Below are 16,578 nucleotides of genomic sequence, written 5' to 3'. Positions count from 1 at the left end.
GACTTAAAAGAGATATTAACTGACTCTGCAAAAGAAGAAATAAAAAACAGAACCATTTCATGGCCCTGGAAGTGAGTGGAAGCAAGAAATTCTGATCCAACCAAAACAACCGAAGCCACAGAAATAGTAGAACTCAGTATGGTTTGTGTTTTTTAGAATGTGGTTAAACAGCAACTTTGACAGTGTTTGGAATAAAATATAAAACATTGAGACACTAAAAGTGTGCATCAAAGTTGATGTCTTCAGTGGTTGGAATAATGAGAACCATGTGAAAAATGTTGTGCTTACTGTAACAAAAATCGAGCAGCAAAACAACAACTGTGATATTTGAAACAACTGAAACATACTGAAACAATCTCAAAATAGTGATTATAGTCAAAACATCATAAATAAAAGGTCAGTCTATTGAATCAGAGGCTTTCTAACTATGATAACAGTTCCTCAAATCCCAAACTGTTTATAGGCAACTATATTTTCAAGCTTGAGCCATTTATACTGTTATGAAAAATACTGTGAAAATTAAGAAAACATGTTTGCAAAACAATAATTAGCTTTTATACAATTTTATGTTATTCATACTATGCCAAATTACAAAACCATTAAAGGAATAGTTCACCCAAAAATGAAAAATTTGTCATGTTCTCACCCTCATGTCATTCCAGTGACAAAAGAAGATATATTAAAGAATTTTGAAGAACCCAACAGTTGTTGGTCCCCACTGACTTTCATAGCAGGGAAAGAAATACTATTGAAGTCAATGGGGACCACATGAGGGTAAGTACATGAACATTTTCATTTTTGGGTGAACTATCCTTTTTAAAAATTAACAACTGGAAAATATCTGTAGTGTAGCATAAATAAATCTGAAGAGAAAAAAATGAAGTTTAAATCAAATATTTTCTTTTTCCAAATTAACTGTGACCCCCGACTTCCTTAGAGCCTCCTGGGGTTCCACAAACCCCAGTTTGAAAAGCCCTGCTTCATGTGACAAATGGCTGAAAAACCAAGAGATTCTGCACTGAGAATTCTGAATAAGCTTTTCTGTGAACTGTAGAAAAAGCTCAAACCATTTTGATACATAAAGGCGGTTTCTCCCTTATTTATTATCTTATAAATTTATAGCTATGGACATCTAAACAACCAGCTAATTTCACACTACACAGCATTTCATTACATGCTGGGTGAAAAAGGTTTGCTGATAAACTAGCTTATTTTGTAATGTTAGGTCAGCAGAATCAAAGCTCTCAGCAGGGGGAGGCAAAAGACTCTCTCATCTAAAAGCTTTAGCAGTCAGTGCACTACCATTGAAGGGACTTATATCACAAAGAAAACTTCCTATAACCCTTTTAAAAATGTCTGTTTCTTATAGGGTTACACTCTCTGTGTCCATCTCTTCCATCTCCACCTGTTCACCTACAATAATGCTTGCTTTCCTTCAGTTTAGAGCCATAATACTATTAAAAAACAAAAGTTAGCAAACAAGTCAACCATCCTCTACACATCACTCTTTTATGAGTTCTATCCCACACTCCTGTAGCTGATAAAAGCTGTTTCTCCTGAAGCGAGCTTGATAGCTGCCATCTATACACTCACACTTGAGTTTCACATATGGTACCATGCACTCCGTTGAGCTCCTCTGGACCCCTGTTTAAGTGAAACCATGCACTACACTCTGTAATTGTTGAGTCATGTGAACTGTTTTTAACCTTCTCTAAGCAGACTGTATTTTCAAGGCTAAATAAGAAAAATGTCTCTAACAAAAGTGGCCAAGAGATATGGTTCACGAAAAAAAAAAAAGTCTTTAAAAAAAGTAAATGCAAATATAAACACAGAGGTTTATTAACTTAAAGTCTATGTTTACAATATGACCAATATCACATATTTAAATATCTAAATAAAATTTCATGTCAACTTTAAAAGCAAATTCATGGCAGTTGAACATTAACTCAAAAAGCATCTATCTCAGACTTGATCAAGGTTATGATTGTGCAAATACTCTGTAGATTCTTCTTCAGAGGAGGTTGAGAGCCCATCCTTCTCCATTTCTCTCTCTACACATCTCTTCTATCTATATTGGGTTTATTAAGGTCAGTGGACATTAAGTGACAAGGAATTGCAAAATATAAATATGTCCACATTGTAAGATAAAACACTAAACTAGAATAGTCTCTGGAAGAACTTAAAAGAATAAAAAGTGAGAATGAAAGCACAGGGAAAGAATAGAAGAAAAAAAAAGATGCAAAACAGGAACACAATTTGCGTGTGAAATGATTCACAGCAAACTTGGCACTGGTGTTTTGCATGACTAATCAAGTTATCACACTCTCCATTTGGCATATTGAGCTAATGCAGGCCAAATGATCTGCATTTACATTCTTGTTGAGTTTGGTGACTCATAGCTCAAAATTTTTATTTTCCACCACAATACCACAAACTCAAATATGTCACACTTGATTTAGCCAGGTACTGAAATACAATACGAGGAAATACAATACAATAACTGCCATATAGGGATAAACTACACACACACAAAGTAACTGGACTGTGCCTGAAGTATATTAGCGAGAGTTAAGGGTAAACTGCAGCAAGAGGTCTAAACGTTCAATGACCGAATACAAACCCACAGCACTCATTATCAGCGTGGATGGGATGAGTGGTAGAAATGTGTGCGAGGATGGCCACTTTGTTACTGAAATGATAGGCCCAACTCAAAACCACACCATAAGCCCTCTACCTTGCTGGTTCCAAATAACCTGACTGCCTAACCAGCCCTTATTGTCCCTTTGTAAAGCCAGGTTGCTACTATGATCTCTTAAGTAAGAAACAGTCACATACAGTAGGCCTAATTTACAACTTTGTGTTCCAGTCTTCCAGGCTAAGTTTGGTCCCTTGTAGGGATGTGCAATATTTAGCATCTGCGACTTAATATCGCAACTGTTGTTTTAACGATATGCAAGCTGACATCATTTCACTCACTTTGCAAATGAGAAGTTATGAAAACATCCCTGTATGGGATTTTGTTTTTTATATTTATATAGATACAACACTGTGGTGTTTCATTCCTGAATAAATCTGTTTTCGAATGAATCATTCGAGTCAATGATCCATTCATGTAAACAGTCACTTGCTTCGTTTCTAAATGAATCGGCTATTTTGAACAAAAGGAATGATTCAGTGAATCACTCATTAAGACAGGGACTTGCTGCCACCTATCGGTGGATTTAGTGTCATTTATGCCAAGGAACCAGCACAAAAACACAATCAGCAAAATATTCTTTAATATTGTTATTGAAAAAATCTCAATTAATATCAAGATATATATGTATATTTTTTGTAAATATCACACAATCCCTAGTTCCTAGCCACAATAAGTTGAGAAGTGGAACAACCAGGCTACAATCCAATAAACCACTAGAAAACACAAGACACAATCATTCTTACCTCACATACCAGCAAGGACATTTATAGGACAGGACTAGCAATGGTTTGAGATAGGGCCATGAGGTTAGGTGGGACCACTGTTAAGTGAAGGGTGTCAAACACACCCATAAATCCCAAACGTATGGTACCTGGAAGGCCAGTTGATCGGAGAGAGGGTGTCTCCTTCTGAATCAGTCTGAAGTGACCACTGGTTTGTTGACTGGCTACAGGAGCTGAATAAGTTGAGAAACGCCCTTAGTTAAAGTTTAGTGTTTATGCTTAGAGAGAGAGGAAAAACAATTCTTAAAAAAAAAAAAAAAAAAAAGGTTGAAAAACTAGGTTCCTGAAAAGAAAGTAGGTCCACAAATAAGTTATGAAAATTGAGCTTGGCCTGCTGGGAACAGGATTTTAAAGGCCAAGTCCTCATTTGTTCACATTAGCTAACCAATCAAACTTTATACTGACATTATAAAAGTGCTTTGGGTATTTCCTGAATATCATTCTTTATCATATTCATTTGTAATTTTTTGGCTTGGCTTGATGTTGGGAATTTTAATTCTGCTGGAATCTTTTGTTTTTTAATTTGGCATGCACTTTAATTCCAATGCGTCACACAGAGCACTGACCTATGCCATAAAGAAACGAACGCCAAAGGACAGTAAAGGTCAATGCTAATGGACAATGTCTCATACTGAACAGAGCCCACCCATCTTTAGGGAGCTGTTAAAACACTCCTAACAGTATGCAAGCCAAATCCTGCAAATTGACGGCTTTCTTTTGGGGAAAATACCTGTGAAAGACAGATTCAAGGGAATACCAGCCAACATTTCTTTCCAAGAAAGGAAAGAGTAAGTAAAGGAAAATAAGACCCCGATATATAAATATACTACTAGATGACTGTAAGATAAAAAAAGAAACATCTATCATGCTGAGAATACTCACCCGTGTCTTTGGAGGATGTTGTGAGCCTGCTGCTCAATAAACAGATCACCAGGAGATGCTCCCTGCTTCAGAGATGGCATCATGGTCCTTCGGCCTGCATTAGGCGAGCTGGGAACCCCCATCGGCCCTGGTTCCTTCCCTGGGACCCTGGCAGACCCTGATACATCCATATATGCAGATGGGTCAGGTGCAACCCCTCCACCTCCATGCAATCTATCCCGCTCCTTTGCCCTCTTCTGGTTCTCCAGATTCATCATCCTCTCACGCTCGGAGATGTACTCTGTGCGATCCCGGATGTACTCTGGATCGCTGTGAATGTGTGAACTGGCTCTGTCTACATGATGGCTGGGGGTGTAATCATTATGCTCCACTCCATCTCCTCCTTCTACCTTTGACCTATGTTGTCGGTCTGAGCCGTCGGGCTCTCTGGAGGTTTTGGAGAAGCGAGCCGTATAGTCGGTCTCCAACTCCTGATCCAGAGAGATGCCGTAACGCTCTGCTAGCTGACGGCGCCGTTCTGCCTTGTAGCGTGCGATCCTTTCGGCTTTAGAGTCCAGCTCTGCCACATGAGTGGAGCCAGTGCTACAGACAGTGTCCGGTAGGACTGTGTGGGTTCTGGACTGAACCTCTGCACTGTGCAGATTTGGGAAGTTTGGGTCATTTTTGCCATAGTGCTGAAGAGAAACTACAATGAGAGAGACAAAGAAAGATAATACATAGTTTCTACTGAATCAGTTTGCCTAAACTTTTCTAATCAACTCAAACCTATAATTTTTGTACTGATATGCAACCTTATAATACAGATGTTTAATGCACATTATTTCTCATTCATGTTATAGGTGAGTGAATGATTCAAAGTATAAAAATATTACGCACAGTTCTCACCTGTACAGGGGTCACAGGTGTCTGCTGCACGGGTATATCTTGGAGTGTCCTCCTCTAGCATTCGATTGGTAACTAGACCATCACAGCCTGGGAGATTTTGGAGAACATCACTATCGATTCCCTCCAGACGTCTTGCAATTCGCTCTTTCCTATAAACAGGAGTGGTGCAAGAGCATATTAAACAGTATAATTCTTAATCTGGGGGGGGGGTAACACTTTAGTACAGGGACCAATTCTCACTAGTAATTATTTGCTTATTAGCATGCCTATTATTAACATATTGGCTATTTATTAGCACTTATAAAGCATTTAATCTACATGACCATATTCAACATCCCGAATCATACCCAATACCTAAATTTAAAAACTACCTTGCTATTAAAAACAGCACATTAGGAGTTTATTGAGGCAAAAGTCATAGTTAATGGTTTGTTAATAGTGAGAATTTGACCTGAAAATAAAGTGTGACCAAAAAACTTTTGCTAATGAAAAAACAATACTTTGTTTATTAGTTAGGCTTCCATATATTTTAGATTTTTGTTATATGTATATAGTACCATTTAAAAGTTTAGATTCTGCTAGATTTTTTTTATATTTTTGAAGGAAGCTTTTAGTGCTCACCAAGGCTACATGTATTTGATAAAAAATTAAAAAAAAAAAAAAAAAAAATTAGTAATGACCCCAAACTTTTAAATGATAGTGTACACATTTATCATACATTATTCAGTTATTAGGGTATTTTTGGATATGTATGCTACTTTAATTCTGGTGAAAAGCTTGAAATTGTGTGGTGAAAGGTAAATTAAAGTGTGCTGACAATTTTGTTATTGTTGCCGAACACCTGCATTAACTGAACTTTGGCTGAGCATGCTTTGAGAATGATTTAACTTCTCACCTGTTCATGTCCCAACTCTGACTCGAGCTTATACTCTCAAAACGTTTCCTTAATTCTGAGACTAAAAAAAAAAAAAAAGAGAGAAAAAGAAAAGCAAAGTGAGAATGGACTGGTAAAAGAATGATCTCTCAGAAGAATAAGTAAATCTATCAAAACCATTACAAACACTAAAACATAGTAAATAGTATTCTATATTTGTTATATTCTTAAACAACTAAGAAAAGAAACACAACTAGAGCTTACTGTATACTGCAAGATAAACAACATTTCACACCACATGAGGACAGTCTAATCCTTACATAGTTTAGCTTTGCTCACTGGTGTTTAATACCAAGTCTTGTTTCATGATGAATTTGATGTATTACTCTCACAGGCATCTCCAGCAGCATCATAAAACTGCTAAATTCTGAGAGTTCTTTGGCAACACTATTATTTTCATACAGTAATTCCTAAGAATGAGTGGGAAGCATAAAAAAATGCCAATCCCATCCCTTGAATTTGTTTTCCAAATAAAATAAATGATCCTTATATAGTATTGCTTCCCGTAGCTACAGTGACACAATTCCAATAATAGTTGAGGAGACAAAAGTCCAGTGTGTTATCCATCCCAAAAAATATAACCAATCATAGGACAATACCAACAAGATAGCCAATCATAGGTGGATCCTCAGTGAATGTTGTTTCAGCTGTAGCCATGGAAATTTGACACTCAACTGTGTCCAGTCACCAGAAGACTAAGAAGTGATTGAGAGGAGACTCATCATGGGCTAATGTGTACACACGGCACACTTGTTTCTAACAATGCTTCCTCAGCCTGCATGGTCTCTCTGGGATTCAAAGCAAAGTTCTTAGCGATGCAATGAAGACACAGGGCAGGTTCATTCCCACAGGGCAGGTTTTCTCTTTCTGTTACGTGTAGCCAAGTAACAGACTTTTTAAGACCTTTTTAAGACCAAATTAAAAAAAAAATATATATATAAATCAAGGAATAAATTGAACTGAACACAATACATACTTCAAAATAGTCTTTAAATGTAAATATGCAGCAGCTTGAATATCTTGTAGAAGTTGGAAAAATGTTCAACCAATCTCCATAATTTTTTATTCATATTTCTTTTTATTCATTTATTCATTCAAGGTTTGAATATCTCTGCTCCCTACCACGAGTTGTTTTCCAGTGCAAATGTCTGACAAAAATTCTTAAATGAGATGCATTTACTTGAGAAGCAAAATGATGAAATAGTAAGTTTTGTTTTATGAAAAATTGATCAAAGCTTAATTTTCAAATGCTTGTTTTTTTTTTTTTTTTGACATTAACTCTCTTAATCTTGATTCAAGGATTTTTGTATTAGAAACAAAAATACTAAGGGAGATATACATTTTTTTGAAGTGTGTGCTACATTTAATGACATGCCTCAAGATCTTTTTAGGCCTTAATTTGTTGAAGGGCTAATTAAGACTTTTTAAGACCAAGGACAAATATTTAAAAATGTAAAAGAACAATTCATTATATTTATCTTATTTTTATTCATTTATTAGACACTCCAATATATTTTAAGTAACACAGCAAAAGTGTTTGTTATGTCATGTTTTAAATCAAGTTCCCACTTGGAAAGTGGGGAAGAACAAACAGCAGTATGAAACTGACATTAGACAGACCTGATTCTAACAAGCCAGGATTACACAATTATAAGAGCTTCATGCCAGCAAAACGAATGGGGGACATAAAATAACTAAAATATACAAAGTTTTAGCCAAGAATAATCACTGTCATGAGCTTTTCTGAAAGGGGAACACCTACTGTGACCTGAAAATTTACAACACACACATACTAAAAAACAAAGCGAAACAATGTGGACTTGATTTCATCCATCAGGAATTAATTGTAGGTGAAAAGTGGGTGTTATGTACTAGAATGGAGCCAAACCAAATTTCTAAACTGCTATTTGGCTATCAAATAAATAACAAATAGCCTGTGTGATGTCAATGGACAATTACAAGCACAATAAATTTGTTCACAATAAGACCATGCACACACATTTAAGCAAAAAAATATGCTTAAGTTCAATTCAAAATATGCTTTAAAAAAGTCTGTTAAGAGACTGACAAAATGTACTAGCCCACTGGCAGCATTTGTAAAAACTAAGACAGAATTCAACTTAAAAATGCAAAAATGTCTTTTGGAGCTTACCAGAAGCAGGCTGCTCCTGTGAGAGCTCCACAAAATCATGTTCAACCATTTTCTGGATTGGATTTCAGTACAAACACTTTTACAAAGTATCTTGGCACTCTCTTTCACACAACTGTCACATTTTCAGGGCCAGTAAGCAAGAGAACTTGCCCAACAACAGGTGGCCCCCAGCAGACCAAATATAGGTCATCAGCGTCCCATCCCCCCCAAACCAATGACCTCCATGTGTCCAGAAACCATCAAGACAATGCTAATTGAAAGAACATACAGTCTAGTAAACTTTGATCAAGGCACTAGCATTATATACTTTGTTACTTGCCATTTTAGCAGACTGTTGTTGTCTACTGTGAACACATAATGTCTTATGTGGCTATATCAGGGCAGACACGCTAAAATTAAATGGGCTTAAGAGCCGCAAATCATTTAGTGTTCAAATCAAGTCAAGTGAATCTTGCTGAGTTTGTGACAGAGCTCATGGCTCCTGGTTTAGTGAGAGACAAACTGAACTGAACTGATATAACAGTCATGATAAAGAACCACACAGCTGAAGCATTAGTGTATATTGTACTTACCCTTGGGTGTATTTCCCAGCAGACTGACATGTAATTCTTTGTTGGTTCCCTCGTCTTTCTCTTCAAACAAGAACTCTTTCTGGAAACTGGACAGAAAGAGAAACCAGCTTGAAATTTCAATATATTTTGCATATAATGTTTTTAACAGAAACAAGAGGCCTCAGAATAGCCGGCTTTTGTTGAAGCAGCACCTGAAAAGGGATCTGAATCTTGGCAGAAATCACACAGATCTATCCAAAAAATGTGAAATGCAATATCTTCACATAAAAATGTGATTTTCCACAACTGGAAAAAGTAGTTTTATTAAAGTAGTAACAAGGGTAATAAGGTTAAGAAATATTTTACCAACAGCAAATAATGCCAAAGCACCATACAGGACAAAAACTAATTGTTGGGAGAATAAATATAACATTCAATCCCACATCCCAAAGCATGACTACATCTGGAGGTACACAATGTAGTCCTATTAAATTTGTTCAAGCCTTATACAAGACATTTAAAAAGACTGAATTTCTGTTGGTGTGGATCTTTTCCATTGAGCTTATAAAAGCACTCAAAACCCAAGTTATATAAAAATAAGGATCTTACCTAAGAGCTCTCCGTTGTAGTTTGGAATTGCCAACTTTAGGAGATGTTTCTCCTGTGAAGCCTGTGCACACAAAAGAAAGCAAAGCCTTCAGACTACAAATACTCCTGCTGGTGACAGGAGTGATCAGCGAAAGTTGTTTCAAAGGCCCCATGTGAAGGGCAGGGACGAAAACAATAGTATCCATTTCACTGATGTCAACATGGTGCTGTGTCCATAGTTGAACAGATTTCTTTCTGCATACACTCATAGGTACATTTGTATGCACAGAGTAAACTGCCTATAGAAAACATACACTCACAGATCTCCTGATTGGAAATGCACCATTATCAGCAACAGCAAAGATACGAAAAGAAAACAGCAATGCAGTGATAATGAATTCTGCCCAGAACTAATAATAATAATTCCATTTATAGTATTTATATTGTAAGGGAAAATAAATGAAAAAAAAAATGCAATAAAATTATTATATTGATAGTAATTATTAATACTATTGCTACTTAAATAAATAAAACATTTTGTCAACGTCAAATAAAGTTTTTGATGCTTATGTGGTTACTATACTAGGTTAAATCTTTGCAATTTTGTAAATTAGCAGAAATAGAAAATAAAATATAAATGATATAAAATATAAATAAATGTAAAATAAAATAAAAAATACAATCATCAATACTGAATGATAGCCAATATAATACAAGAAATCTTTTAAAAACAAATAAAAAAATACATTCACTCTGATGGGACTTATTTAACAGTTTTTGTTAACATTCACTTGATTAATGCAATTAAAAGACTAGTGTTGTTATCCAGGTGTGGCATCAATTCTATGAATAAGCACACGGAGATCTGACATCTGAGACTCACAGAGGGATTGGAAGAGGAGAACATGTGTTTCCACTTTACCCACAGATCAATAGCCTGACCACACATTCACCCACACAGACCAAACCCCCTTTTTCACATTCAACATTCAATATTTTAATCTACAGTAAGGACTGTGGTTAGATGTCATTATCTTCTTTCTTCTCTATCTATAAAAACCATCTGAGAAGAGAAAGTGAATGAGAGAGCCAGCTGATGGCCTGTGTTTTGGTACGGAGTGAGTTTTCACAGCTGGGATCAGTATCTGCGAAAAACATTCCTCCCTGCTTAAAAATCTCTTCTCACTTCAGAGTCACAGGGCCAGTGGACAAGGCAACATCAACCAGAGGGGGATGGAAAGAGAGAACAGGAAAGTTTTGCAAGGAAAGAGAAATTATGCACTTAGATACTGGGTGGAGGCAAAATAAAGTGAATTTGTCCTGCTATGCCTGATTCAAGATGTTTTTTAGCTTCAAAGAATAGAGCAGTAGTTCTCAAACATTTTACACCAAGTACCACCTCAGAAAATATTTGGCTCTCCAAATACCACCATAATGACCAACATTAAAATACAATAGCGTAGTAGGCCTAATTATTCAGCTACAGCTATGCAGTTAAAAAATGAGGCAGTTTTATTCCTAATAAGAATATTTATTAGTGTCGGCCACTTTAAACATTGTAAATACTTGAAGCTTGAACACACTGTGCTAACATACAGGTAAATAAAAAAACTTAAATGATTAAATAAAACCGTACTGTACTTAAATGTAAAGTAAAAAAAATGTACAGTACTTGATCAAAAAAAAAAAATACAGGCATCATTTAGCCACTTTGCAAACTTTTTAAAAGTGTTTTAACATTAATTTATATTTAATTCAGTGATTCCACACTTTGAGGATCAGTGGAATAGAGAATTCACAGAAAATGACAGAAGGTCCTCTGTTCTGGTACCCTGCACTGAGGACATCTTCCTGTGCCATATGTTACAATGTGTTATTGTTGTATCTGGGATAATTCAACTACAAAGCCATTGCCATTCAACCAAACCAAGTGATAAATGATGCCAGTGTTAAAAACAAAGCATTGACTGATTTTCCGATGCCCTCACTAAATTAACACTACAGGGTAAATTAAAAGTTAATGACAATGTTTCCCAGAAGCAGGAACAACAACACAAACCCATCATGCAACCTGACAGTTGGTAATGCAGATAAACTGGACTGATCACTAAAATTATCCTAAGCACTAATTATGTGCATTGCATGGTTTTGTTGAGAGCACCCACTGCTAACAGACATGCATGGAAAGTCACAACACCTTGGCTCTGTGCCCACTTAAGTACAGATGCTAATCAGAAACAGTCAAGTGCGACATTTACTGCACTTTAAATGGCACGCATGTTATTCCACAGGCCTGTGACACAACAGCATACCTCTCTGATCTACAACAAGCATCATATAGAAGCTGACTGCACAGCTCTGAAACTTGTTCAGGTTAATTTTATGTTCCAGCATATCACACACCTGTTTTCCAGCATAGTCAGTATCAAATAATATGGTGACTGATAAACTTGCATGACTGTAGGGTTCAGTCACTGATATCTGGCATTAGTCAGAGTAGAAGCACATGGGGAAGATACAGCTGAAGCAAGTCACAGCCTGTTTGGTGATATGACGAGATCATAAACCCAGTGCTCTCAGGCTCTTAAACGCTCTTAAACGTCACCGTTTAAACAAATATGTAGAAAGGTTTAAATCAATCACATTTCAACAAATATACACTCAAAATCAAAATCCAAAAACTTTTTGAAAGAAAAGCCAATTTCTTAAAGTTTTTGAAAGAAATCTCATTTGCTCACCAAGACTGCATTTATATGGTCAAAACTATATAAAAATGTAATATTATCAAATATTACAATTAAAATAACTTCTATATTTGAATTTATTCCTGATGACAAAGTTGAATTTCAACACTCATTACTCTAGTCTTCAGGGTCACATGATCCTTCGGAAATCATTCTAATATGCTGATTTGATGCTCAAGAAATATTTTTAATTAGTGTTCAATGCCTAAAACAGTTGTGCTGTTTTACAGAGTTCATCCATACTGAATAAAAGTATTAAGACACTTTCAAGATGTATTGACCCCAAATGTATTGAACAGTAATGATCTAATAAATATTTTTTATAAATCTGAATATTTAATTATAGCATTTAAGTACAATTAAGAAGCAATTGACAACTAATCACTTAAAGTGATAAACCATTAAAGTCAGCAAGTAGAACATGCTAGTCATTAATTAAAAAAAAAAAAAAGAAACCTGGAAACCACAGGGCCAAAATGTGGCAGTCAGGTGCTATTGTAGGACTTGTCACATCTAATAAAGGATTAGTCTTTCAAAAGGGATAGGATTAGTCAGTGTGACACAGGAAGTGTGCCATCAGGCATAGGTTTGGTGACACTTACACTCAATCATGATGTTTAATGCTATGTTTAATATTATTTCAACTCCAAACATTCTTCAGTGCCTTTAAATGAGTGTAAAACTGTCATTTACAGATTCACAGACAGAGGGGAAGATTTTAAGAGTCTTAAATGAGACAGCTGGTGTCTGCACTCCAGAAAAAGGGCGAATTAGGTGACGGGGAATCTCTAAAACCCATTTATACATATACGCATTGACCTATTTACATTTAAAGCAGTCTAAACACCGATTATTATAAAATACTTCAACTATCCACAAATCAAACATTTGAATGAAAACAATAAATTATATTCATCTGGATGCACAAAATGTCTAAAAGACACAAACACCTGCTATAAATGTGCGAATGCACCACTTAACTAAGTACACGCAGGATAAATGAAAAAGCATGTGCTGTTGCGCAAGTGCACAGACCAAAACAAAGCCATTAAAAGCCAATACCACAAGTTGAACTTTCTTAAAACGACTAACAGACAGAATGTGTGGAATTTAAACCATTTGCATCTAAACCACAAAATGCAAAACACAAATTACTTATTCTGCTTCATAATGCCTCAGTTCTATTCATTTTGAGTCAGCGAGTTCCTTGTCCTGAATACTTAGGCCCTTGGAGGCTCTAGTACCATTTAAACCCAAGCAGCATTTGGTAGGCCATCCCACCCAAACTGCCATTTACTCACCTTGGCACAACTTGACATGGTTGATGTAGTTAGAGATCCAAGGGTTCCGGTACATATTGATCAAATAAAATAAGGAGTGGACGACAGATAAGAAAAGAAAGTGACCGGAAAGGAGGGAGGGGATTGTGAAGGACCAAAGAAAGGAGGAAAATAGAAGAGAGTGAGAGAGGACTGCAGAAAGGCAGCAGTGTCTGAACTGCAAAGTGATGCAGAGTTAGCTGCAGTAGTCCTAGGACAGCCAGAGAAGGGAGGTGGAGAGAAAGAGAGAGAGAGAAACGCTGCGAGAGGAGGAGGAGAACAGTATCTCTCCAACACTATGACACTATGCTGATGTAGAGCCTTTTGCTGTCTGCATGGCTACTGCTAAATGCTAGCAAGGTAACTACAGTGCTAATGCTGCTCACTGCTAATCAGATTAACAATACTGAGGATGGGGGATTAGGGGAGAGAGAGAGAAATGTATAGAAAGGGGTGAGAGGGGGAAGACAACAGTGGTCATATGGTAGCGGTTGTGTGCACTAGCAGCTGCATACAGTGGATGTGTGTTTAGCTTTTAGGACAGCTGAAAGGGCGAGAAAGTAAGATTCCATTCATCTCTGAGCAATGACATTATGTGTGGTACTGAGAGAATGAAAGAGTGGAAAAGCAAGATCTCTGCAATGGGGAACGTAACTTGCCAAGTCATATTGTTGTGCTAACTGCTCAAAGGAGGGACAAAAAAAAAAAAAAAATTGACGGTGTGTGTAGTAGAAAAATAATTTGAATTATGGACTCATCAGGTCTTTCCCACTCTGTCTTCCCAATATCAATAGATGATGCTGTGTGTTAAACAGGTTTAGATTTTCATTTCTACTATCCTGGTCCCTGTGGTGTAGGAAAAAACAAACTTCCCTGCTTGAGTTTCTTCTCTGGAATAATGATGAGTTTCAAAAGAATGACTCTGACCAAGCACACCTGTTAGCTCTGGGGTTCAAATGGGATAAAATATCCAAACCAGCAGCCAAACTCAGAAATTCTCGTGTAATAAAGTCACCCATCTGTGAGGAAGACATTGACTGCTGAGGAATGGAGGAAAAGCTGAAAGTGTAAAGAGAAAAAAAAAATCATGGTGAATTAATGGACAGTAGAAAAAAGCAAGTTAAGTTGCAATTTTATATTTGTATATACTGCAATATAATTAAAATTTCATGTTTTTACTATTATCAGTGCAGCTTAATATTGTGAAAACCATGATGTAAATTTTCTCAAGTTCAAAAGAACAGCATTTATTTGAAATAGAAATCTTCTGTTGTTTTAATGCATTCAAAAAAAGACATGCTAAAACACAGAATTTGTTAACAATTAAACATAAGGTGAGAAAAAAAAAATTCATATTAAACATTTCATGTTAAACTTTTAATAAATTGATGTTAAATTTTATAAGTATCATTATTTTATTTACTTAGACATGCTTTTTGATTATTAAAATGTAATTTAACCATTAAAAAGGAAAAAAAAAAAATAAAATAAGAAAAAATAAAACAAATTTATTTTATAGGGCCCTATATAGATGCATTGACAAGGTCAGTTTTGAAGACAGACGACTGTATTTACAGATGGGACTGACACACTTCCGATAGGGCAATTTTTGTAACTATTTTTACATTATGGAAAGTTCAACAATTTCATATGAATTAGCCATTAATAAAAATAACACACAATATCCAACCAAACCACAGAAAGTTAAGGATGGACCTTCATGCTTTTTTTCCAGAATTTGCCTGTAAATATAACAGCTTAGAGTGAACTAAATGTTAGTATAAACAAATAACTGAAGTCAAGCCCTTTTTCTAATATTGTGATAATCTAAGACATCAACTTCCATAACACAGGAAAGGCTTACAGACAACCCAATGTTAACTCTATGGAAATGGCCATATTTAGCCCTCTAAACCAGGACTGACAACCACATTCTGCTGCTGTGAGAATGTATTATAAATGGACATTATAAATAACATTATAATGGGAAACAAAGTTTTAAATAATGGCCACTGGGATACAAAAAGGACTGAGGGAGGCAGTATGAAGCTGACAAGACATTGGACAATAAGAAACAGGCCAGTGTGGAATATAGGGAGAGTAGATGGCAGTAGAGAGAACTTAACCTCAGTGTGCATTCAAGCAAGCAGGGCATTTAAGCACTCGTGTACATGCAGAATGGCATTTGCCCTGCACTATTTCTGGCCTATTATCCTGACTGCAATGTTTCCACTGCAATACTTATTCCCATAGACACAAACAAACGCCCTAAAGGATGACCTGAGACTGAAACCCATCAAAAATCAAGAATGTGTCAATGAGTGTCTCAAGTGGCCATGAGAAACCAGCTGCTGTTGTTCTTGACACAATCACAGAGCCAATGTGCCAATCAATGTCTGACGGAGATCAGCCTTAATCACAGACCATGATTAGGAAATCAAAGACATTCCAGAGACTAAAAAAATATCTAAAATAATCAGCACTTGAGTCCCAGTCGGCATCTAACTAAAGGCCAAAAATAGATGACATCACCGTGTGACACTCGAGGAGGGCATGTGCACTGCCTTGTTATTACAAATAATGTAATCTACTAGTTCCTCTGAGACTGGTTTGCTTTCTCAGATGACAAATTGCACAAATATGACATCATCCCTTGATCCAAAACACACCATCTAATGACACGGTCTTATGCACATGTGCTCAGTATTTACAGCTCAAACTGCTAGGATTGGATTAACACCATCTGCACGCTACAGTAGTAAATAAAGATTAAAGTGGTAAATGGTGACAATAAACTCAAGCAAACAGAAATAAAGAGGAATTTTGAGACAAATTAAGCCAAAAATCCATGCAGTGGGTCTAAGCCTAAATCCAGAGTTTAAAAATGTTAGTCTTGTTTTCTGTGTACCAAAAAAATTAATAAATCTAAGCAAAGAGACTTGGCCACATTTTTGGTTTGTCGAATTGTAAGATCTATCATCAATTAAACAGTACTGTAAAATGTCCCAGGGAAGGCAAATAAACTGATTATAAATGAATGGAA

The 16,578-nt window shown here is 36.1% G+C and overlaps 1 protein-coding gene across 1 annotated transcript in view; it reads right to left on the bottom strand.

Moving 5' to 3' along the window:
* The window catches only part of LOC109096621 (supervillin-like), a 43,364-nt gene extending 29,495 nt beyond the window's left edge, over positions 1-13,869 (bottom strand). Inside the window, 6 exon segments of the mRNA XM_042734849.1 lie at positions 4,363-5,047; positions 5,248-5,396; positions 6,143-6,203; positions 8,906-8,991; positions 9,494-9,554; positions 13,518-13,869. Coding sequence (XP_042590783.1) covers positions 4,363-5,047; positions 5,248-5,396; positions 6,143-6,203; positions 8,906-8,991; positions 9,494-9,554; positions 13,518-13,572 — 1,097 coding nt within the window. The 5' untranslated portion in view covers positions 13,573-13,869.
* Positions 13,870-16,578: the final 2,709 nt, after the last annotated feature.

The sequence above is a fragment of the Cyprinus carpio genome, chromosome B12 (genome assembly GCF_018340385.1).
Source record: "Cyprinus carpio isolate SPL01 chromosome B12, ASM1834038v1, whole genome shotgun sequence".
NCBI classification, from domain to species: Eukaryota; Metazoa; Chordata; class Actinopteri; order Cypriniformes; family Cyprinidae; genus Cyprinus; species Cyprinus carpio.
Note: the sequence above shows the minus strand (reverse complement) of the source record. Positions and strands in the feature narration are given on the sequence as shown.